This window comes from Bactrocera dorsalis, chromosome 3, assembly GCF_023373825.1.
Source record: "Bactrocera dorsalis isolate Fly_Bdor chromosome 3, ASM2337382v1, whole genome shotgun sequence".
In the NCBI taxonomy this organism is placed as follows: Eukaryota; Metazoa; Arthropoda; class Insecta; order Diptera; family Tephritidae; genus Bactrocera; species Bactrocera dorsalis.
In genome coordinates, this window is record NC_064305.1 from 4,913,267 (window position 1) to 4,937,725 (window position 24,459).

At 33.4% G+C, this 24,459-nt stretch overlaps 4 protein-coding genes across 9 annotated transcripts in view; 2 read left to right on the forward strand and 2 right to left on the reverse strand.

Moving 5' to 3' along the window:
- The window catches only part of LOC105228465 (alpha-tocopherol transfer protein-like), a 91,751-nt gene extending 84,848 nt beyond the window's left edge, over positions 1–6,903 (forward strand). The window contains exons 2-5 of the mRNA XM_019991068.3: positions 1,986–2,055; positions 5,453–5,763; positions 5,985–6,357; positions 6,456–6,903. Coding sequence (XP_019846627.2) covers positions 5,465–5,763; positions 5,985–6,357; positions 6,456–6,710 — 927 coding nt within the window. The 5' untranslated portion in view covers positions 1,986–2,055; positions 5,453–5,464 and the 3' untranslated portion in view covers positions 6,711–6,903. The remainder of the gene's footprint in view (positions 1–1,985; positions 2,056–5,452; positions 5,764–5,984; positions 6,358–6,455) is intronic.
- A 235-nt stretch (positions 6,904–7,138) lies between these two features.
- On the reverse strand, positions 7,139–8,331 carry LOC105228364 (glutathione S-transferase theta-3). Its single transcript, XM_011208171.4, has 4 exons — positions 8,079–8,331; positions 7,904–8,006; positions 7,535–7,854; positions 7,139–7,470 (listed from the first exon to the last, which is right to left on the reverse strand). The coding sequence occupies exons 1-4, from the start codon at positions 8,191–8,193 to the stop codon at positions 7,322–7,324; spliced, it is 687 nt and encodes a 228-aa protein (XP_011206473.2). The 5' UTR covers positions 8,194–8,331; the 3' UTR covers positions 7,139–7,321.
- A 1,148-nt stretch (positions 8,332–9,479) lies between these two features.
- The window catches only part of LOC105228365 (alpha-tocopherol transfer protein-like), a 30,708-nt gene continuing 15,728 nt past the window's right edge, over positions 9,480–24,459 (reverse strand). For 2 of the 6 annotated variants that reach the window (XM_019991067.3, XM_049453745.1), the window contains exons 2-4: positions 13,793–14,221; positions 13,352–13,718; positions 10,470–12,830 (exon numbers count right to left, since the gene is read on the reverse strand). In XM_019991067.3, the coding sequence (XP_019846626.2) occupies positions 12,528–12,830; positions 13,352–13,718; positions 13,793–14,091 (969 nt within the window). In that variant the 5' untranslated portion in view covers positions 14,092–14,221 and the 3' untranslated portion in view covers positions 10,470–12,527. Of the gene's footprint in view, positions 9,600–10,469; positions 12,831–13,351; positions 13,719–13,792; positions 14,222–14,391; positions 14,416–14,509; positions 14,686–24,459 lie in introns of those variants that run through there. The other 4 variants (XM_011208175.4, XM_011208174.4, XM_011208173.4 and 1 more) reach the window with 4 other exon arrangements.
- Positions 21,535–22,849, forward strand: LOC105228367 (alpha-tocopherol transfer protein-like). The gene is made up of 3 exons (XM_029551175.2): positions 21,535–21,836; positions 21,900–22,272; positions 22,444–22,849. The coding sequence occupies exons 1-3, from the start codon at positions 21,535–21,537 to the stop codon at positions 22,711–22,713; spliced, it is 945 nt and encodes a 314-aa protein (XP_029407035.2). The 3' UTR covers positions 22,714–22,849.

The following is a 24,459-nucleotide window of genomic DNA, read 5'->3' on the forward strand; positions in this document are numbered from 1 at the left end:
TACTCGAAATTATTTCCAAACTTAGTACAATGAATTTGAAAAGCTCCACAAAGCTTATAATGCTTTCATGCTTTTCTATAAACCTTGTTTCACAAAGGCGAACAAGTCGTCTTTTTTTTCTTTCTGGTGCGTGCTTCTGAATAACGTCCTGGAAAGTTATGTTTGCATTTGAATGGTTTCTAAATAAATTTTCTATTTCATTGACAATACCAAGGCAGTTCCGTATTGAACGTGCTTTTGGATACAGTTGTCTTATACTGGTTTGCACTCCACTTAAATGCCCTGACATGTTTGCTGCTCCGTCATATCCCTGTCCAACCAACTTTGCCATATCAAGATGGAGATCTGTACAACGCTTAAGTATGACTTTTGATAAGTTTTCAGTCACCGTCTAGTGTAGTTGCGTACGACTGTTATAGGTTTGAGCTGAGTTGTGTATAAGAGTTTCAAAAGATTCAGTCAGTGATAAATCTTTTTTATTTGCGATTTATTTAAAAAAATTCCTTATTTCGGGGGGGGGCTTCAGCCCTCTAGCCCCCCCCCTGGCTACGTGCCTGACTGCCATTTAGCCAAGAGAATATCAAAACATGTGTATGTGTGTACGTATAAATACAGGTGGCTAGCAAGAGCTTAGAAACACATAGTTTATGGTACGTAAATAAATATATTGAAAATTTTAAAATGTCATGGAAATTCTTAAAAACTGATTTGACAACTATTTCTAACAATTTTTTTCACATAAAAAAAATTAAATATTTTATTAGAATTTTTTATTGTTACAAATATAAACTATTAACAAAGAACTTCTGAAATTTTTGGAAAAAAAAAATATTTTAAGCTTTGCCATTGCGACGCCGTTTTCTGTGACTCCTCGGAAAAAAGATGCGCCCGCGATGGAAGGTTAACTCCATACGGGAATAAATTGAAAAAATACGTGTTTAAGTTAGAACCTTAACTTAGAACTTGGACGAAGGAAATAAAACTGAAAATTGGAATTTTGGCAACATTTTTACAACGAAAACTTCGCGACATTTTATTCAAATAGTTCTAATCGAAGAAAAAATCGTTCATCCAAATCTTTAAGAATTGTTTCTCAAAGATCTGTGTAAAATTTCATGAAGATCGGTTGAGTAGTTCTCGAGAAATCTTGCCAACCGACTTCAAAAACATAGTTTCAAGAAAAACGCATTTAGCCTAGCTTGCCTCGAGCGCTCAAGTTCTCAAGGCTGTATCTTCGAAACTATTACTCAGATCAACTCGAAAATTTAGGATAATATTCTAGAGGTGTTGTGTAATTTACTAAGACAATAAAAATTTTTGAAACCTAAGTCCACGTATATTATATATACGTATATATATTTTATACGGTTAGGTTTAGGAATTTTGAGAAAAAATCGAGAGAGACCATTTTTTGGAGAATTCAACTTCCTACAAAATCTATGAAACGCGATAATTTTTCAAGTAGTTGGAAGCGAGATATGCAGTTTTCTATCTGTTTTATTATCAAAATAGAAAACTGTAAGACAGAGGACGTTCTCGTTACCCTTACTTGGAGAGATATATTTTAGAGGTGTCTAAGAACACATTTTCAGAGTATTAAGCGAAAAAATAGTGTTTTTTTGGACCCAGCCTAACATACATACATGAATATAAATTATTTAGCCGCCAAATCTTCGCACACAATTTCCTATTCGGTTCCTATTGGGCACGCATGCAATTATTTGTCAATGAAGAGCACATAAAAGAAGAGAAAAAAAGTTATGGCCGAGTTTACAACTGCATATGTATATGTATGTAAATTATTGAGCCGCCAAAACTTTGCACCGAATTTCCTATTGGGTACACATGCATTTGTGTGTCAATGTTTATAGCGCCTTGCTTTATCTATCACTCAATTAGTATGATACCAGCAGAATATACTTTATTCATATTGCTCAGTTGCACACCTACTACAGTCGCTGGCAGTTGAGCACAACTTCAATAAACCTAACTGTTTCAAGTACAAGTGTCAGTTTAAGGGCAACTCAGTGCGGTAAAAAAAAGAACGATTGTAGTGTAAGTTTGCATTAACGATTATATATTTTAGTTGTAGTGAAAAAAATTTAAATTAAAAAAATAAATAAAAAACAATTTTTAATTTAAATTAAAAAAAATAAAAAAACACAGTTTTAAATGAAAAAAGTTTCAAGTTAATGAAAATTCAATTCACTGTCTGCGTGTTATAAATAAGTATATACATACATATGTATGTACATAAATACAGCTGTACAAAAAAAAAGTCAATCATCGCATAAGTAATTATATTTTGGGTAGAACCTATATAACCTATAATATTTTAGTGTAAAAAAGGGCATAAAATATGGAAATATTTTTTTCTTGAATTTCAACGTACATATATGTGGATGTGAGTTTTAAGCTTAATAAGTTTATCCTTCCTACGGATATGCAACTAAAGTAATTACTTAATTATTATAATTATAATTATTGTTATCGCGTATAACAGCAGCTAAATTTAATAGTGTAACTGATAATAAACCGAAATATGAGTGAGTGTTGGCTTATCATTGATATATCAAAGGAACGTGCGTGTGCATGTGGTTCCCATGGCTAATAAATTAAGTGTAAATGCTTAAACTGAATTCAATTAAGTGGAAAAGTTGATATTAATAAACTATAACTCATAGTGGTATGCTAAATGTTAGCGCTAGTTGATATGATCGAACAAAAATCGAAGTTCGGTTAGGCGTGTTAACTGCTTCCATGAGCACACAGGGCGTATGAGTAATCCTTTTATGTGTTATCTTTGTGTAGATGCACTTATTGCTGTTAAAAGCAGCAGCTGAACCTTGCGCCTAAAGTTCCATGCACTTAAGTGTCACAATAAAGTAGCAAAAAATATTGGGTAGTCGCAAAAGTCCTTTCGTATTTCTAATCAAACTTCAACTTATTTTTTTATATTGTACATATATGAATCTAAATATGTATGTATTGTATTATATGCATGTTTATATATTCATATATACAGTTGAACTACCCTTAATCGAATGAACATACTCCACAAAAAAAGTTTCAATTGAAGAGACTTTGAGTCATGGAAGCAAATTTGTATGAAATTAGACTTTTATTGCCAATTCTCTTGAATTGAAGTTATGGAAAACTTCAAGTTATAGAAGTTCGAGTTATAAAAGCTCAACTGCATATATGTATATATACTATATATATTTTTTATAGCTCAAACACAGCTATGTGTTACCGTCCACATGTCCACATATGTCTGTGCAGCTTATCACTGCTATTATTCATTTTCATTATCATTTTTTGATATCTTCGAGCTGACGCATTTGAACACAACTGTATATTACGCTTATGTATACATACATATGTATGTACAAAGGTGTATGCTCCAAAAGAAGCAAACTCATTAAATTTTTTTTTAAATTTTTTTATAAACAATTGAAAAATTTATTATGAGTGGTTCAATGTACATACAATTTCTATTATATAGAAAAGCTATGTATATATGTACTTATATAAACATATGTGTATACACTTAATAAACGCAATATATAGTTTTTTTTAACTTTTTTTAGGTTAACAATATAAAGCAGTTTTTTTTTAACTGTGAGTAAATATAATTTTTAACACTTTAACTGATAAAACAATTGTTTATCTTGTTCATGTGTAGAAACATGACAACAGCTTAATAGAAAAGACATACAAATTTTGTGGAATAAAAAAAAACAACAACAGAATTTCTTACAGACCAAACGACCAACTTAATTCTAATGTAAGTAGTATAACAATTTTTTGTGCTTGTGAAAGCCAGAGAATTTCTGATCTTTATAAAATAACAACTGAAAACAAAGCAAAAACGCTTCAAAGCTTTTTTCGAAGCTTATAGCGATGTCTTGGATAATATCTAATAAAAGGAAGTTACAGCTGTTCAAAAATGAGTGAAAATAATTAAGAAATTCGCTATATTTAAAAATTTTTGTAGAAATAAAGGAAATAATGCTACGCAAGCCACCAAACAAATTTCTTAAGTTTACGGAGACGATGCTGTAACAGTTCGTGGAAAGTTCGATACGAAAAGACTTTTTCGACTACCCAATATACACTTATTATAGGGTCTCTGACATTTTTTTCCGGCAAATTTAATACGCCCTGTTTAGGTTATACAAATATATAACAATTTTTAAATTAAATATTCCAATTATTTATATAATAATGATTACTTTAGGCACTAAAAAGGAAAGGCTCAGTGCACTTCATGTATATTCATTATTTGCATTAGATACCATAAGTATATACTATATTTTATCGACAAACTCTTTGCATACATGTTTGTTAAATATCACGATTTCACACAGCCCTGAACAGCATGTAATTGAATTAAGTTATTCAAATTGAACTTTTATGGCAGGCAGTCAATTCGTGGGACCTTGAACTTGCTACAATTTCGTGCGACTTTTAATTGCTTTAAATTCTAGTATAATGAGAATTTTGTAAATTTTGCTAGACAAAAAAAATATGTAAGGGAGCGCCAAGTTTGGGCGTCTCTGAATATTAAATAATCCCGCTACTAAAACAAATATTGGGTAGTCGTAAAAGGGAGAGCTTGGCAGATGGATGCATCAACATCATATAACTTTGAACTTGCACCATCCGACTACGATTTTTTCGGTCAATGCAGAACCACCTTAATGGAGAAAAGTTGGTTTCAAGAGAAGCCTGTGAAAATTATTTATGTAAAACCAAAAAAGTTTTACAGTGATGGAATAATGTCTCTAGCGGAAAAATGGCAAAAAGTGGTCGGCCAAGATGGTACATATTTGGTTCGTTAAAGTGCATTATAAATTTAAAAAAATAAATTGAAGTTTGATTAGAAATACGAAAAAACTTTTTCGACTGCCCAAAATACAAAATTAGATAACGGACTACAGACACAAACTGTATAATTAACATTATATGGTATAACGATAGATTAGAACGTTGTCATTGTGCGCAACATACTCCTTCTTGAAGAATTTATATGGGTTGAACGTAAAAGTTTAAGCTATCAATGGATTAACTGATAAAGAGGTAGCAAGGCGTTAGAACGCATAACACTCAAGTGTTAAAAATTTGCATAATTAAAAGCAAGTACTTAACAGCAGTAAATGTATAAAAATAAGGTCACTAATCGAAATCCATACAATTTGCTAGAGCGTGCTGAAATCGCTAATCTAATCAGATCAGGCAATGAGTCATGCAAATCAGTTCACGAACGACAAACAGGTGTTCATTAGCGCAATAAAACGATACATTTAAGCCAATTGTTTAAAAAATAAAATATGAAGATCTTACGAAAACGCTTATAGCATAACAACAACGAAAACGACATAAACAACAGACAAAAGACATGTAAAGTCAATAAAAATGTACAATTCATTTGTTATTTTTTTATTTTCAGTAACATTGAAACATGTCTAATATACGTCCCTTAACACCTGAGTTGGCCAAGCGGGCGCAGGAGGAACTGGGCGAAGTGCCCGACCGCATCGATGCCGATATAGAACAACTGCGCGAGTGGATATTGAAGCAGCCACATCTCACAGCACGCACAGATGATCAGTTTTTGGTGGCGTTCCTTCGCGGCTGCAAATATAGCATAGAGAAGGCGAAGCATAAACTCGACAACTACTATGCAATGCGTAATGTAGTGACAGAATTGTACAAAGATAGATTTGTTAACGATGCGGCTATTGACATTCTGCGTTCTGGGTGAGTAGTTAATAAGGTTTGCACAGCAAAGCTAAAATATCGATTCAAAGGGCGCTAAAATAACAGAAGTCAGAAGTCAATGTGACGGAGTATTTCTAACAACTATCTCATAAATAGTTATCAGTTTAAGCTTTTGGTAGATTTTCTCTTATTATTGATCTAATATAATCGATATTATTTCTAAATGGTTTCACTAAATAAAACATTGTATGTCTTTACAGCGTTTTCCTACCGCTACCAAAACCCATAGCACCCGATGGTCCACGCATTCATATCTCGCGTTATGGCGTTTTCGATAGTAGTAAATATTCCTTGGCTAATGTATTAAAGGTGCGCTCAATGCTTGGCGATATACAATTCCGCGAAGATGATAATGCAATCGTTATGGGTTTTTTGGAGGTTATAGACTTAAAAGGTGTCGGCCCTGGACATATTTTCCACTTCAATGCTGTTTTGGTGAAAAAACTTGCTGTTCTTGGCGACAAAGCATGGCCTTATCGTCCCAAAGGTTTCCATTTTGTCAACGTCAATTCAAGCTGCGAAAAATTTTTGAACATCGCAAGGAGTTTGATGAGTGATAAGATTAAGAAGCGTGTAAGTGCAAGCTTTTTGGAAGTCATCTTTACACACATATTGTATATGTGTATATATTTTTCTATTGGATAATTCTAATTACTTAATTACATTAACAGTTCCACGTGCATTCAAATTTCGAGTCCCTCTACAAGCATATACCCAAAGAGTGTCTACCGGCCGAATATGGCGGCAGCAATGGTACACTGGATGATGGCATCAAAGAGTGGGAAAAGAAATTACTTAGCTATAAGGAATATTTTGAAGAGGAGGTCAAATATGGCACGAATGAAAAATTAAGACGTGGCCGTCCACTTGACATCGAATCGCTTGGCGGCATAGAAGGTTCATTTAGAAAATTAGATATTGACTAGTGTTTTTCTGTTATCTTATAATTAAATAAAATGAGATTTTTACTTGTCATTATTGTATACAATGTTATATGTGCAATTAAGTTAATTCCCACAGTTTGTGAAATTCGCAATATTTGCCGAATATTACAAATAGTACATATAAGGAATGTACAAAACAAAAAATAATAAATTATTTAAATATCAATTTTTAAAACGATTGAGAATTACTGTAAACCACGAAAGACGGGTCTATGTAACATGAACGGTCCTGGACTAGGAATTTTACAGCATTCCTCAACATTTTTCGGCGAACATTTCAGGACGATAAAAATGTAAAAACAATAACAGCGACAACTACATTCGCATATATTATTCCAAACATAGTTTTCAAGTAAATTCTACCTATGTATGTACATGCTTAAAAATAGCCAGACTAGATGAACTGTTGCTTAGGTTATACATAGAAACATTTTATTCAATCATACTACTAGTCACTACTAACAAATTAACAAACAAATATTTAATAATGACTAAACATGAAATATTAAAATATATGGATGAACACAAAATTTCCTTTTCTTTTATACAAAAATAATAATAGAAATTAAATGATAAATATCCAATAACTAACATCACAATTTTGAATTGGAAGGTTTCATGCCAGACTTTTTATATATAAATTCATGTGCGGCATCATAATGTGGACTTGCTTGCTCTCGAACACGTTGCATCCACTCGGCGATTTTCGGAAACTTCTTACCAACATCATAGTGTGCTAATTCTGCAAAAATAAAAGCATATTCCATTTATTTTTTTAATATATTTATATGCAATTATTTACTCACTCGTTTGCTCCACTTCACAAGCACCAAATAAATCGGCCACAGTCATTTTATTGTCCACCACAAATGGTGTGTCTTTCAGCCAAATCTCCTCTAAAATTTTTAATTGTGACTCCATATTTTTACTTAAGATAGCCGCTTTTTCAGCGCTAGGTTTCGGTTTTATACCGTTCATTGGGAGTAGCCACATATCAAGAAAATATGTTGCACAGCCCAAACGCACACCCAAATGCTGCCATTCGAGAAATTCATCAACGCGTGCACGCTGTTCTAAAGCTTTCGGATAGAGTTGCTCACTGAATTGCCCCTTATCGGCGAGATATCTAAAACAACAATCATAATTTTTTATCTCCATTGTTGGTAACAGCTCACCTAACTATCGCTACACTCTCACCCAGATGGAAGTCTCCATCTACGAGCGCCGGCACTTTTTGAAAGCGATTTATTTGTTGATACTCCGGTTTCAGTTGTTCAGCTGAGTTCGTTAAAAAAGAAATAGTTGTATTACGTTTACATTTCATGCAATATTACACCAATATATACTTACACTTCCTCAATGCAACCGGACAGTCTTCATATGGTATCTTACCCAATCGCAACGCAATCCACAAGGCGCGTGAGGGTTGCGACATTAAATCATAGTAATATTTGAACTTCGCCATTGCAGTATTTTATTAAATAATTTAGTTTCCTAATTGTCAGTATTCGCACCTCCGGATAGTAGAGTCTAAAGTTCACAGGTTTCAAAGCTTTTTAATGCAGCCTCTTTCCATGCCATCCACCAACTCTGTTTTGTTGTTTTGGTTTATCACGTTTGCTTTGCGATATCAATTTGTTATTTATTGTGTGATTGTGTTACGAATTAGTGCATAACTAAATCGAGTGATAATTGCGTGTAGAAAGCTTTTGCTAAATAAAAGCTTAGTGAATGGGAATAGTTTCGTTAGGAAACGTGCTGCCTGATCGATGGGATAGGTTTTTAAATCTCCTTCATTTTGAAATAATTTTAATTTTTAAACGCAAACTTATTGTAAAATTAACAAAATATATATTTTTCATATTTTGATAGGTTATACCTTCAAAAACATTTTCTATAATTTTAAATCGATATCTCAAATAGTTTTTGAGTTACAGTCTTCGAAATTATAGCCCCTCAGTTAAATCAGCTCTATAATTTTATATTTAAATAGTTTTTTTTTAAACTATTTAAAGACATTTTTCAATTTGCTTGAGTGATTACTCGAAAACAAAGAATCCGACTCCAATAATTTTTTTCTGTGTATTCTTTATATAGTACTCCACACGATCTACTTTTGTAAACTGATCAGAAATCGACTTTGGCAGGCTGAAAACTATCAAGTTTTGGATAAAATTCAACTTTATATTTTCAAAGCCGCAATTTTGAAATGTTTGATAAAATCCGGGTCAATTCCGGTAACGTAGAACCGGCTGTTTTGGGAAACGATTTTTCAGAATGAAGCCTAGCATCTCAAAGCGATAATATTCACGAACTGGATGAAGGAGAACAGTTAACATTAAAGTTGATGACGTCAAAATTCCGACTGTTAACAATTCTAAAATTTTAGATGTACCATTCGACAGTCTGTATTAAGAAACATAACGAACTTCTCTCCAAGCATTTTCTGGTGGGAGTCTCCACATGATTCTAACCTCCTCCCACCTCTTAGCATGCCCAGCAAACCCAAATCATCTACCACTTCTCTCTCGAGGGTCCGTATATATAAATATAGCCTTAAATTTTCAAAAATAAAGCAATTTTGTTTTTATTCCCAAAAATCGCCTTTTATAGGCTATCACACTTGAGATGCCCCGTAAATAAAATCCTTAAAAACTTTGTAAAATGAAATTACTTACATACTTGCTGCCCAGCATTTTTTGCTTGTCTTTCCAAATTGCATCGTAGTACATTTCTTAAAGTAAAAACTCATTGTTTTCAAATTGTAATATATTTTCCAATTTTTTCTTTTATTACTTATTTAAGGTATTTATAGTGATTGAATGACAATTTTTATGAACTTAATAAATTCCATATATTGAAGGAAGATTTCTGAAAATAAATAATGTAAATTTGTAATTAAAAATGATGGTAGGGTAATGAGCGGATGTGTTGCTATTTAAAATTAAATAATTTTTGAAAAAATATAATATTAAAAAATAAAGGTTATTTATGAAAAATAATGAACATAACATAACTTAAAATTATGCTTTTTAAATATATTTAAGAAAAAATTAAGATAACGTGTGCACAAAAATTAAAAATAAATTAAAAAAAAACTACAGAAAAAAATAATTCGAAACGTAAAATACACATATCGCTTTAAATACTAAAATTAAGTAATTTGACAATTGATGTGTGCGAAAAATGACGGAAGAGCGTTGAATAGTACGGAATTGCCTTAACCATAAGCGAATTTAAATAATAAAAAAAAATATATTTTCGATCTTGTATAATAACATGTATGTGTTGCTATTAAATTGAATGTTTCGAGTGTCATTTTCAACAAACTTTTCTTTTTTGAATTTGCATTCAGTATAATATATAAAATAACCAATTGCTATGTGGAAGTATTTTAGGGTTTCGTATATCGCTCATTTTGGCATAAAATATTAACCGTTTAATCTAAGTCGCGGCTTTATATATTTATAGCACTGTAAAATCTTACAAAAAAAAAGATAAGAAAGTAGTCCCCGCGCCAGACTGTTCGTCATTTATTTAAACAATAACAATTCATATAATTTTGTTTTTGTTACCTAGAAAAGCAATTCATGCTTATCGATCGAAGGAATATTTGAAGTGCCTCGCTTGTTTACTGTATTAGTGTTTGCTTTATTCGAGAATGCGATTAGCCAACAAAAATTTAACGCGAATTAATTTCAACGGCAATTAATCGAAAGGCCTCAAAATATTTTTTATATGTATTATGTGTATATATGTTTTTATGTATGTATGTATGTACCACACGCAATTTAAGAATGGTTGTGTGTACAGATTAAAACAAAAGAGCTACATTATTTCCAGAAGCTATTCGAATAATGATAAGTTGTGATTCATAGTATAAGGGGTAAAAAAATATAATTTTATATGTTCGAATATGGTTCAGGCCCGTAAACCGTACTTAAATTTGCAATTACGAGTACCACTCTTAATGAAATTAACTATTAATTTACATGTTATATAAGTATATTTGTAATGTAAATGTTTTAAAACTGTTAATATGTCAAATATATGAAATTTAAAATATATATGTATATTTTTAAATATTATTACTGGTTAAAGTGTTTTAACTCAACGATTATAAATATTGTAAAAGTTCAATATTATGCTATAATCAAAAAAATTGTTAAATACATCGAAAGCGTTCTTAAAAATTATTTTGGAAAAATTGAAGATATTTGACAGTCAAAAAATAGCAAAAAAGCCACAAATAAATTTTAATAAACTCATTTTTAAATACAGCAAAAGTGTTAAGTTTTTTGCACTTAATAAATTTCTTTTTACACGAAAATGGCATTTTTTTGCTTGCAAAAAAAATTCAAAATAAATGTAACCCATTAAACTTTTTTAAATTAATTTTAATTTAAATTAATTTTATGTTTTGGTTAATTTTTAAAGTATTTCGTACTTATTAATTTTCTTTTTACTCGTAATTTGCATATTTTTGTTAAACAATAAATTTAAATTAAATTTTTTTTAGTTGAATTTTCTTTCACAGAATATCAAAAATCACATGTACGTATGTATGTATATGCTATGCAGAATAAATGAGTTTGTTTATACGAAAAACATGAAAACCAAAACCAATTTGGTCCAAATAAAAAAACACTCGGACAATTGTACCAAAATCTCAAAGGGAAAAATATTTAACTTAGTTAAAAATCTCAACGGTTTTGTAAGTTTATATATATAGGCAATATTTCGAACACGTTTAACAATTAAATGCCTAGTGGTTTAAGATAATTTTCACACAAAAAATGGAATTGGCGTATTTGCATACAATTAATATTTAAATTGTTAATTAGTTTTTTTAGTTTTACTTAAAATGGTAATGATAAACACACCACAATATATATATGTATATAATAACTATATATCTAAAATGAGTGATTTACAATGCACACGTTCACATTTCCTTTTTTTTAATTTTTTGTGTACATAATATGTTTATGTTATCTGTATTTGTATTAATATAGTTTCGTTTTGTTCAAATTTTTTAATTTCTCTCGTTATTTACCATTTCCAAAAAAACATACACCATATACATATATAGCTTCGCTTTTAAATATATACATCCATGAAAAATCTTTCCCAAAAATAACTTTGTTTAATATAAATGAAGCTTTTAAAAATTAGTTTATATGCTTATATATGCAGTATATAATATATAGCTTCTCTCTATGTATTATGTATGTATATATAGTATACATATTTCTTTATATATATACTATATACTACAACTTTCATGTGAATACGACGCCAACATTCAAGTAAATAGTTGCGATAGTTGCATTTGTTCCGCTGCTTTTAGCTCTATGTACCGTTACTTTCATATTTTTATTACTGTTAACTTATCGCTCGTGTTGGCTGTGCCAATATGTTGTTTGTTGCCTTCGTGTATGAAAACTTAGTTGTAAATATAACACGTCGCTAAATAAATTGCATATTCTCGTTTAAAACATTTTATTTTTTACTATTTACGCAGTAAATTATTTACGAACTGTTGCTTTTTAGTTTGTTCAATTTTAGTTTATACTTTTGTAATTTTCTTTTGCACTTTTTAACAAACGCACAAAAAACGCAAAATGCTTCAAAGTTATTTACGTTGCTGTTCATGCAGCTTTAATAATTTTGTTGTGGATTATTTCACATTATGTTTGAAATTTATACTTTCGCTTTTTTCATTTTATTTTTTTTATTTTTATAATTAATTTTTCTTTTATTAGTTAGTTTGTTTCGTTTTATAACTTTTGCTTTAATTTAATCAATATTTAATTTACGAAAAGACTCTTCAGGTACACTCACACATTTAGGCGATGGCGGCGAGACTGGTGTGGGCGGCGTCTTATTAGCAGCCGGACCAACTGTTGGCTCAACTTGTCGCAATGTCTCATCGACGCCATACTTTTCATCCTCATCGAAATAATCGCTAAAATCGTTGAGCTGTTGTTCGAAATTTGCCATGGCTTCTTCGTAGGTGCCATTATTACCACCATATTCGACGGGCAGATACTCCTTGCCAATGGCCTTCTGCAGTGACTCCAGCGTAGAGTGTATGTGGAGCTGTGCAAATGATATATGAATAATAAGTATTAGAAATTCAAACGAAATAGTCGGCCCTGTCATTGTGTAAACCCAACTAACGATGAAAAGGAGGTCTGCTATAAATTAACCGATTAAGGGGTTACGGGTTTCAAAATATCGTTTTTTTTATTGTCCTTTTAAATTGTACAACATCTCTAGAATATTGTCCTAAATTTTCAAGTGGATCGGAGATACAGCCTTGAGAACTTGTGCGCTCGAGGCTTGCTAGGCTAAGTGCGCCGTCTTTAAAAGCTTTTTTTCTTTTTTGGCCGAGGAAAGCCATGTAACCCCTTAAACTATTTTCATGTCTGTGCTTATTCTCACGTAATTGAAAAGCCCTAACTTTGAATATCATGTGCATATTCTCTCAAAATTTAAAATTTAAATTTAATTTGAATTTTAATAAGCCTATTCATTAAAAATTCTTATTTCTGGTAGACTAAACTTTTCGTGTTAATAAATATTTAAACTTCTACTCTTTAGTATGTGGCTTAACTCACCAATTCTCTTTGTTTCATAACCAGACGCACCAAATTCAATATGATTTGGGCATCCATGGAAGCATTTACGATGTGTGTGCCCACCAGATTGGTGGGTACGCCATATTCTAAGAATGCGGCCATCTTTTTGAATAAATTCGCTTCGAATTGACGCAACAATGCATACGGAATTTTCGAAAAATCGATTATTTCAAGCACACCACTAATAATCCAATTATCATCGGTGTTGGCCTCAATTTCAGAACGAAACATTATGAAACGGAAGATATCTTTGGCCGTATAGAGGGAGGTATCAATTAGACCCATACGTGTGAAATGTATGCGCGGACCGCCTGGACCGACTGGTTTGGGTAGTGTGGCGAATATGCTATGGAATAGACGAAAACACGGAAAATTAATTAATAATATATACAAAAAATTAGCGATAAATAACAAACTAACCCCGCACGGCAAATGCCAAATACTTTATCGTCAATGCGTCGAGACTTAAGTAAATCGCCAGCTGTTGTTTTGTATGTGTAATAGTAGTCGATACGTTTCTTCGCGTCATCCATATTGTATTTGCAGAAACGCAGGAAGCCCACAAGGAATTGATCATCGGTCCGCGCCGTCAAATATGGCTGTTCTTCAATCCACCGGCGCAGCTCTATAATTTTGCTGGCAATATCTGTTTCGACTTCATTGAGTTCGGTGCGCGCGACCGCAGCCAGCTCGGGTGCCAGTGGGCGAATTTGTGACATTATATGTATGGAGAATTTGTACTCGTGCCGGAAATGTTCGTAAGTACACAATTTTGCTGGGCCAGAAGAAATTTTCAAATGTTTGTTGCTTTGGATTTTCTGATTGACGGTGATTTAAAATATTATTTAGCTGCAACGAGACATTTTTAAGTATATTTAGAATTTTGAATAAATAGAAATGAAAAGTATTTTCATTTTGTTTTATGTTTTTTTTATTCTATGAAAATGTAGTATCACAAATGAGTTTTTACGGAGTTTCAGACAAATGACAGAGGTGTATAACAATTGTAAATTAACAACCGATATGTAGAGTTATCGCCGGCTTATCATATGCCTCAAATACTTTCATTCACTACACTTATATCAAAGAGATTTTTTGCAAATACTTTAAAAAATATATATCTCTTTTAAAACTCGCCTGGTTTTTTCTTTTTCTAAAGACTTAACTGTGACTTTTTCTTCCTGTTGTTTGTATTTTTGTAAATAATGCCAACATTATGCTCGAAACGTAAAGTCAAACTGACTGCAAAACGCATTCGCAAAATGCGCTAATAAAATGTACCCTCCACTCGTCACTACCCTTTTCCTGATTAGAAACTAATACATGCCAGCCCATTCCCCCGTGGCAGCAAAAATGGATTTTTCTTCATACTTTATTGTCGATTAATGGTTCGTTGTAGATATATTTCTCTACTGATAAGATATGTAAATACATGATGTCTACATATACGAACACAAATTTATGGCGTTATAATAAATGCAAATGTATATAAGTAGATATACATACATACATATGTATGTCTTGCTTAAGGTTTTTGTAATATAGAAAGCATTAAATAAATTTGTAACAGCTAAACCGATATTGTAGCCACCTTCGGAAATAAACACACTTCGGTTGAAACTGGGACCCCTTTTACTTGTTCATTACCTAGGAAAAGAACACGTTCACACGTAGGATTTTTTTCATTTAGACATGCGCTTTGATGTTATTCGTAAAATTGTGTCTTTAAAACCTTTAGGCAGCTTCCGAATGGATAATATCTACTTGTACAATGTTAAGAGAACAGCGTTGAAAATTCCTACATGAGTTCATTGAATATCTAATGTATCTCGAAGAACATTTGGCGGTTAAGTTTTGTATACTTTTACGCGAATTCAGTGGGCTTAAAATAAGTGTACACTATGGCGCTATTTCTTTCTTTACCCAGTAAACGAAAACGTAAGCTTGGTCGACTTTTGGTACTGTCATTTTTATAGTCGTGTTATTATAGGTTTCTTCGGTGATGTCAAATGGTCACCTAACTTAATGACGTTAAATTTTTTGGCCAAGCTACTTCTATATTAAACTTTTCTGGGTGCCAGACCACAGCGGAACCGTCAGAAATTGCAAAGCCAATGAGCTTGCAATAAAAGCCACCAATACTCAAAGTTAGGGACGTGCAGGGGTTCCGAGCTCAGCAAAAGTTGGTCAGCAACTCTTGTCGAGTTGCGAAAGCCTCCTTCCCCAGAGCGAAACGTAAAAAGTCCATTCAACTGCTCGCTCTATGAAAGGCTCACATCTTCGCAATGATAGGCATCCTAACTGTCTTATTGGCAATCACACTGTGAGGCTAAATATTAAGTATGTAGAACGTAACTTGTCCAAGTTTCAATAAGGGAGATGAGGTGAAAATATCTATACACATTCATTTCCGTCCTGTTTCACTAAGGGTTAAACATCCCGATTGCCATATTTTTTAGGCGTTTTGTCAAAATGCGTCGGTTGTTGTTGTTGTTGTTACGGGTACCTAATCACCGTTGTTGTCGTCGACGTCATCCAACGGTAGGTCCTCTAAACGTGCTGGGTCGGAGAAAAGGGTGTCAGATGAGTGAGGCATGCAAAGAGGTGGCCAGTGTCATGCGGAGGCAGAGAGATGGAGATGTTGATGGATCCACTGTGAATGGCGGTCAATGCTTGCGTCCGAAGTCTGGCCGGCGTATTGTTTATGTCGCGACGTAGTTGAGGAATGACCACTTGATGCCCTTAGGAGGTGGTTCCGCTCCAAGCAGAAGACTGCGGTGTAGTTTAGGACCGGCCGGCAGATTGTCTTGTAAGTTACCAACAACATTTCTTTGTCCTTTCTCCATGTGCTACCGGCTAGCGACTTGAGGATTTTGTCGAGGCTCTGTACTTTGGCGATAAGAGCGATCGTATGAAGTCTTTCAAAGCGAACTAGCACCTCTAGCAGTCCAAGTGGGATTATTCATTGCTTCACGAGAAATCAGCTTAATTACCGAATCTTAGATCTTAAAAAACATTAAGACGCCCTGCTTCAGAACCCCGTGAGCAAAGATTCATAATAAAAAAAAACATCTCAGCTTTTAAAATTCCGATGATAACATTATCTCTAGTTAAAAGCCGGCTGCGGAAGTATCATTGAACAGATTTTCTCCGTAAATGACAAAATGTATTTAAGACTTTGCCAGGCGTGATATATTGTATATCCGTTTTTGCCAACAGCAAACAACAAAAACAAGCACCAAATATACATATGTAGTATCTTTTTTAGATATTTAATCGATGCAAATTACATGGAATTGCTGAAATTGTGTGGAAATACTTTTTGTCCACCAGTTTGCCACAATTAAAAAACGTTAACATATCTATTTAAATCAGTATTATTATTATTATAAATCGATATAATTTTTTTTCGTTGAACAACGCAATGAAACGCTTGACTAACGCATAAAACAGTCAGTAGCATTTAAAACTCTATAGTGGACAGTGCGAGTGTGACTTCATTTCCTCATACAACACGCGCATTCCGTCGGAAAATTCGAAAAAAAAAACATTAATAAAAAATTATTTAAAATAAAATGGCAGCCATACGTCCTTTAAGCGCTGAATTGCAGAAAATCGCCATTGAAGAGCTGAACGAGGTGCCCGAACGTGTGCCACAGGACATAGCGGCATTGCGCGAATGGATCGAAAAGCAGGCACATTTGCGCGCACGCACTGATGATCAATTTTTGGTCAGCTTTTTGCGCGGCTGCAAGTACAGTTTGGAGAAGGCCAAATCAAAAATAGATTACTTCTACACAATACGCACAATGTTGCCACATATTTTCGTAAATAATACGCTGGCAGATCCGAAGAACTTGCTTATTGCACGATCTGGGTGAGTTCACACATTTTCGCATTTAATTTTGTCGTTTTTATTTGCGTATTTTATTGCTCTTGCAGCGGTATTGTTGCGTTGCCAAAAACATTAGGCGTCGGTGGTCCAGTTATTGGCTTCTCGCGTTATAAAATAATCGATGATTTACCAATTACCGTTAAGGACTACTGCAGATACATCGCTATGGTAACGGACAGGACTATTGTCGGCGCCGATGCTTATGTTATAGGCGGTTACATGGAAATTGTTGATGTCGACAAAGTCGGCATGAGTGCAATGTCGAAATTCGATCCAGTCACAGGCAAGCAATTCAGCACATATTGCATGAAGGGCTCTGCTATACGCATTAAGGGTATACATATTATAAATGCGCCCAAAGAGGCCTACACCGCACTCAATATTATACGCAATCTCTTTCCGGCCAATATAAAAGAAAGGGTAAGCCATTGAAGTCTAGTCTAAACGTATTTCTTTTATAATATCTCTTATTTTCATGTTACAGTACTTCATACACCGCAACATGGCGGATTTGTATAAATATGTGCCCAAGCAGTATTTACCAATCGAATATGGCGGCTCTAATGGCTCATTAACCGATTTGACAAAGAAACTTGTGGACGATTTGCAGGACTTTAATTACTATTTTAAAGAGAACGATAAATATGGCGTTGACGAGAAGCTAAGGCAAGGCCAAAGCATGGATATGAACTCCATATTCGGTTTGGAGGGCACATTCCGAAAGCTTGATATTGATTAGATGGACAAGCATGTAAAATTATTATTTATTTTGGCAAAATGTTTTAGTTTTTTTTCCAAAAAATAAAGAACATTTAACGGATGTAGTGTAATTTTATATATTCTATAGTTAGTCAAAAAAGTCTTTTCGTATTTTGTCAATAGATGTCGTTCAAGTCGTCTTTCTCTGGTGCTACCAATCACATTGTCTCATACAATATAGTGTAGGAAGTGTGAGATTTTAAGTTTCATTTAATAAAAAAAAAATAATTCGGGGATGTTGAAAAAATGTACAATAAAATAAGTGAAAATAATGAAGAAATTCGCTATTATTTGAAATTTTTGTATAAAAACGGGAAGAATGCCACGCGAGCCACCAATGAAATTTGTGAAGTTTACGGAGACGATGCTGTAGTAGTACGTGTAGCACAAAAATGGTTCACTCGCTGGAAATTTTGAAATTTCGAATTACACTCATGGAATAATGTCCGTCCAAAATGGTACATATTTGTTTATTTATTTATTAGTATAAATATAAAAAAACTGAGTTGAAGTTTGATTAGAAATACGAAAAGACTTTTTAGACTACCCAATATATTGGTTATATCTGACAGCGGAAGCTGATAATCTTATGCTGCATATATGTATATAATAAGATGTAGTGAATTAATTGTAGCAATAAAAAACTCAATTTAAATTAGTTTGATGATATGAATTGCGGCAACGCGGCCTATACATTTTGTATGTTCGGCGAATGTGATGTCACAAGAACAGGTTAGATTGAAAAATTCAATTGATAAGAAAATAATTTTCCTCAAAAAAATAACCATACATCATTTTTGACAAGTAGCTTCGTAAAATAGTTGATCTATTGTTTGAAGTCCGCGATAGGTTATTATAAAAATATACTCACCCTTAAGTTGGGCAATTTGATATGATCTTCATAAATAAATACAATTTTAAATATACATACATATATGCTATATACATATGTATATGTACATAATATCTGTAGATATATATATTAACAATAGGCCACTAAAAACAGCAATTGTTGGTGTTATCTGCTGGAATCGCCTATCTAATCTTTGATCTAGTGCAAAAGCACTTCGCTCGACCAAAGCGTTGTTAATTGAATTACACATTTTTACGTTAAAGATAAAACGTCGAAACAAAGAAGCAAGGAAAGTGAATCATCGTGCTTCCAAGTTTTTTTTATTATTATGAAAATAATTATTTATTTAAGTTTATTTAAAATTTCTTCTTGGCTTGTTTACATTTCTGTCTGCTTTTTAAACTTTTTTTTATTTCATTTTTTTTGTAGATTTCTTTCGGCATGTGTGTATGTTTTATTTAAATGAAAGCAATGACTAAATACTGTGTAGATTTATTTGTTTTATTTGCTTTATAAGTGCGGCTGCCATTTAAAGATAACCGTTAACGCTAAAAAGGCAAGAGTATAGAAATGTTTGTCAGCATGAAAGACAGAAAAGCAAGCATGGGCGGATGTGTTGTCATAGGTCATTATGGAAGAAACCGTTAGACACTCAATTTTTGTGCGAATATATAAAATTTAATTATTATAAAACAGGAAAAAATGGTAACTTCGGCTATACTGAAGCTATAATACCTTTCACAAGTCTCAAAAACTAACGAACAAATTTTTATCCCTAAAAAAACTTCGCCTTAAAAATCTCTGGCTTGAAACTGGTTTTAGCACTATAGTTTCTTAAGCAAAGTTGTTCAGAATGATCCGTAGTACATTTCCTGCATACGAGATTTTTCAATTTTTTGGCGCCTTGTAAACCAACCCGCTCTAATTTGAGTCTTCGGAGTCCTTCGGGTGTTACAAACTTTATGGCTAACTTAGTATACGCTGTTGAGGGTATCAATTAGATAAAAAATATACATATATTGAAAGATGCGCCACATTTTTGAGCACATTAACAACGCTTGAATAAATAACCGAAAAAAAGTTTTAATCACAAAGTTAAGTATGTACTACATATACTATTCATATGTAGATTGTAGGTCTACAAACTAACCGCCACACTACTTTATAACGGGGGTAGTTAATCATTTTGGCTATTATCCATATGTATATATATTTTTAAATGCAAATGGGCAAAATTATGAACACAGAGAACCGGTTAGTTACGTATTTGCAGATAGTATACTAGGGTGGCCCAAAAAGTACACGGCTCAAGCTAAATCCACATGAGAGCCAACTTGGATTACGCTTACGAAGATATACGGCCATAAAGTATGTGCTATAGCAGAAAAAAATCCACAAGAGAAAAAAAGAGTTAGGCGCAAAATGGCTGCCACAATTGGTCGAAAATCAAGTAAGTCAATAGATTTTGAAATTAATAGATTAAAATTGGAATTTTTTTAACTGTTGAAATGTTCAGTATATTTAAATTTCGAAAATTGTTATTTTTTTAATTCTAAAACTGGTTCTGAGACACTTTCGGGGTCGCCGAATATTGTTGGAATATTTTTATAAATGTATAAATAATATATTGGGTAGTCGAAAAAATATTTTCGTATTTTGTCAATAGATTTCGTTGCAGTCGTATATCTCCAGTGCTACCAACATATTGATCATTTACATATATACTTTATAGGGTCTCCGCCACTTCCTTCTGGGGTTACACACTTCGTGATAAATTTAATATACCCTGTTCAGGGTATAAAAATAAGTTGAAGTTTGATTAGCAATGCGAAATGACTTTTTCGACTACCCAATAATACGAACTTTTAACGCTTTCATTTTCACTTCGAGTACTGCATGGGTCACCCTCGTATGTAAGCATTCCTCTTTGAGTATTATGTGTTTGTGAAACCACAGCGCAACAATTAAACTACATTTATTGTGATTTCTGTTAAGTTTTATGACACTGAAAACCAAAAGTAAAGCATGCGAAACAGTAGCAATAAAAGTCAGAAGAGTGAAATACTAAAAACTCAACGCTTCAATGAAAGTGTTATAATTATGAATGACTAGCCGTAATGCACGAGAGATTATCTGTTGTTTTTTTTAGAGAAATTTTCAATTTCAGCACGTGAACGATGCATATTATTATTTTTATTTCTATTTTACTTAAAAAATAGCAGACACAAGAGTTTAATAAACGTAAGTTTTACATTGTACTCATATATGTATATACATATGTATGTAAGCGCATAAGTTTCATATTTCATATGCACTTCTTCGAGCGCTTTATGCGCATGCGTGCACATAAAAACCCTACTAACGGCATCTTCAAATGGTCAAAAACTTGCAATTTGCAGCACAGGCAACACTTAAAGGCGGCGTACGCACAAATGTATACAGTGAGTGATGAGCGCTTAGACACGAACACTGCAGCAAACCGAAAATAAAAAAGAGGAAGGTTTCTTCACAAACGCCGTAATAAATAAATAGCAGCTCACCAGTGTCGAACGATTTCAGTTGCTTCGCAGACAGCACATCACACATTAGCCGCCAAGCAGCCGCAACAGCTTAACAACAAATCCACACACCTCATTGCAGCCAATATATAGCAGTATGGTGATTTTACGCCCACTACCCGATGATTTGGCGAAGACAGCCATCGAAGAGTTAAATGAGAAGCCCGATGACAATGACTACTTTGTGAATACTTTGCGCGAATGGGCTGAAAAGCAGCCACATCTGCGCGCGCGCACCGACGATCAATTCCTGATGGCCTTTCTGCGCGGCTCCAAATTCAGCCTGGAAAAGGCGAAACAGAAATTGGAAAACTTCTATATACTACGCGCTGCCATGCCGGAAATCTTTCGTAATCGCAATCTCAGTGAACCAAAATTTGAGGCGATCGCTAAAGCGGGGTACGTTCTTTAAGTTAGCTTAAATTGTTCGAATATCCGTTAAATTTTTATAATTTCTCACAGTGCTGTATCTTTTTTGCCTGAACCCGTTTGTGAGGGTGGCCCATTGGTGGTGCTGATGCGACCCAGCGAGTTCAATATGGAACAACATTCGATCAATGATGTGCTGAAAGTCGGCTCAATGATCATTGATATACTAATGCAGGAGAACGATCGCGTTTTCATTGCTGGCTACACGTTCATCATTGATCTGGGTAACATTTCAAAGGCTGTGCTTATGAATTTCGAACCGGAATTCGTGCGCAAGTTAACCATACTTGTCAATAAAGCGGCGCCCACACGCATGAAGGGTTTCCATTTCATCAATGTGCTGCCGATTTTCGAAAAATTATTCGGCATGGTGAAGAGTGTGATAAGTGCAAAGTTGAAAGATAGGGTGAGTTGAAAAATTTTTTACTTTGGAAAATATTATATTAGGAATTTGGTTCTAAAAATAACCGTTAAAAGTTGAGTGTAGCTTAATTTCAACTATAATAAAAAAAATTTTGAAACTTCGATTTTTTTTACTAATTTTTATCAAATATTACTTTTGCATTTCACCATACAGTTCTATGTGCATGGCACGAATTTCGAGGATCTCTACAAACACGTACCCAAACATGTGCTACCCAAGGAATATGGCGGTGATTGTGATCTAAAAAGTCTGGCTGATGAATGGTGGCAAAAATTGAATGATTATAAAAAATTCTTTGAGGATGAGGAGCAATATGGCGTGACTGAAGGCTATGAAAAACTAAAGCAAGTGAAACAACTGATCGAAGATACCAGTGTACTACAAGGCACCGAAGGTTCATTCCGCCAATTGGAATTCGATTAAAGACTCTACGGCTCACTATACGCATGACGGTCAACCAAAGCAATTAGCATAATAATAAATTTATTTTTTTATAATTTTACTTATTTAAAACCATTTGAATGAATGTTAGCAATAAAAAAATACAATATTAAAAAAATTGAGTACATGTTTTACAGTTAGCAGTAAAATGTATATGTATGTAGTATAAAAATCAACAAATATTCGGTAATATACTTTTTTGTTCACTGCTACCGCATATCCGCGGTAATTAACCACCTCACAGCATTTGCACTTTTGTAATTTGATGTCGAAGTTGGTGGCCACACAGACACATCTTTATATTGGCAAAAACTTAATGCCAGCTGCAAAGTTTGTTATTATACTCTATAGTTTTGTACATTTAGTTAAACGCCCATACACATATGCATACACAGATACTACTTGTATATATACAAAGAAAAAATAAAAACACTGTATGTGTGTGTGTGTGCTTAGTTTAGCGCTTGATACGATTTTTTAAGAAGCCTAGTTTCGATTAAGAAATTGTAACGCAATATTTGATGAGATTTTTTTTTTTGTATTATAATAAAGTACATAAATATGTATGCATGTATGTATATTATTTATCATTCTCTATCTTAATTAGTAGATTATTATACCCTGAACTGGAGAATGTTGGGGACCCCATAAGGTAAATATAGTATTTATCGTATATAATAGATCAGCGTGACGAGCTGAGTCAATTTAGCAATTACCGCCTGTCTGTCTATATATTGGGTAGTCGAAAAAGTCTTTTCGTATTTCTAATCAAACTTCAACTTATTTTTTTTATATTTATAATGAACTTTAATGAACCAAAAACATATGTACAATTTTGGTCGACCACTTTTTTCCATTTTTTCGCTATAGACATTATTCCAGTGTATAACTTTTCTGGTTTCTCGGCGAAAAACCGCGACAAGTAATTTTCACAGGCTTCTCTTGAAGCCAACTTTACTCCATTAAGAGAGTTCTGCATTGACCGAAACAAATGGTAGTCCGATCCAAGGTCAGCGCTATAGGATGGATGGATCAAAACTCCCCAGCCAAGCTCTCCCAGTTTTTATCGAGTCATCAACAAATGTGTGTGGTCTAGCGTTGTCCTGATGGAAGACGAAGCCCTTTCTGTTAATCAGTTCTGGCCGTTTCTTTCGATTCTTTGCTTTAATCTCAACAGTTGTTGACAGTAAATTGTAGAATCAGTCATTCGACCAGGCTGGAGCAGAGACTTGACCAAACATATGACATATAACGAAGTTGTTGACTGACTTACTTCAAATAATAACAAGATGTCTGTCTGTGGCATAATCGAAGGCTAGCCAATAAGCTGGGTTGGAAACGGTGTAATATTATTAGTGTAGCGGTGTACACGCTTGTGCATCAGCGTCGAATTGTGCTTTGCAAAATCGCACTTCACTTGCTGTTTACTGCTTCCAGAATAAGTCGCTATGCCTGGACAAGAAGAATGCAGTGCGACATTGCTCAGGTGGCATTACTAAGTGGTACGAGTACATACTTGTACTATTATGATACACAACGATGTGGGAGGCAAATGTTTTTTGCACTTGAAATTTATATCTCAACTTGATATAATGCATTAGTATACCCATTTTTGTCAAGTAAATAAAATATAATTAATTTGCAGCGCTAATACAATAACCTGAAATTGTTTCTTTTTATAAATATATAATACAAAGGCACTTATTCAACCGTCATTCAATTTAAGTG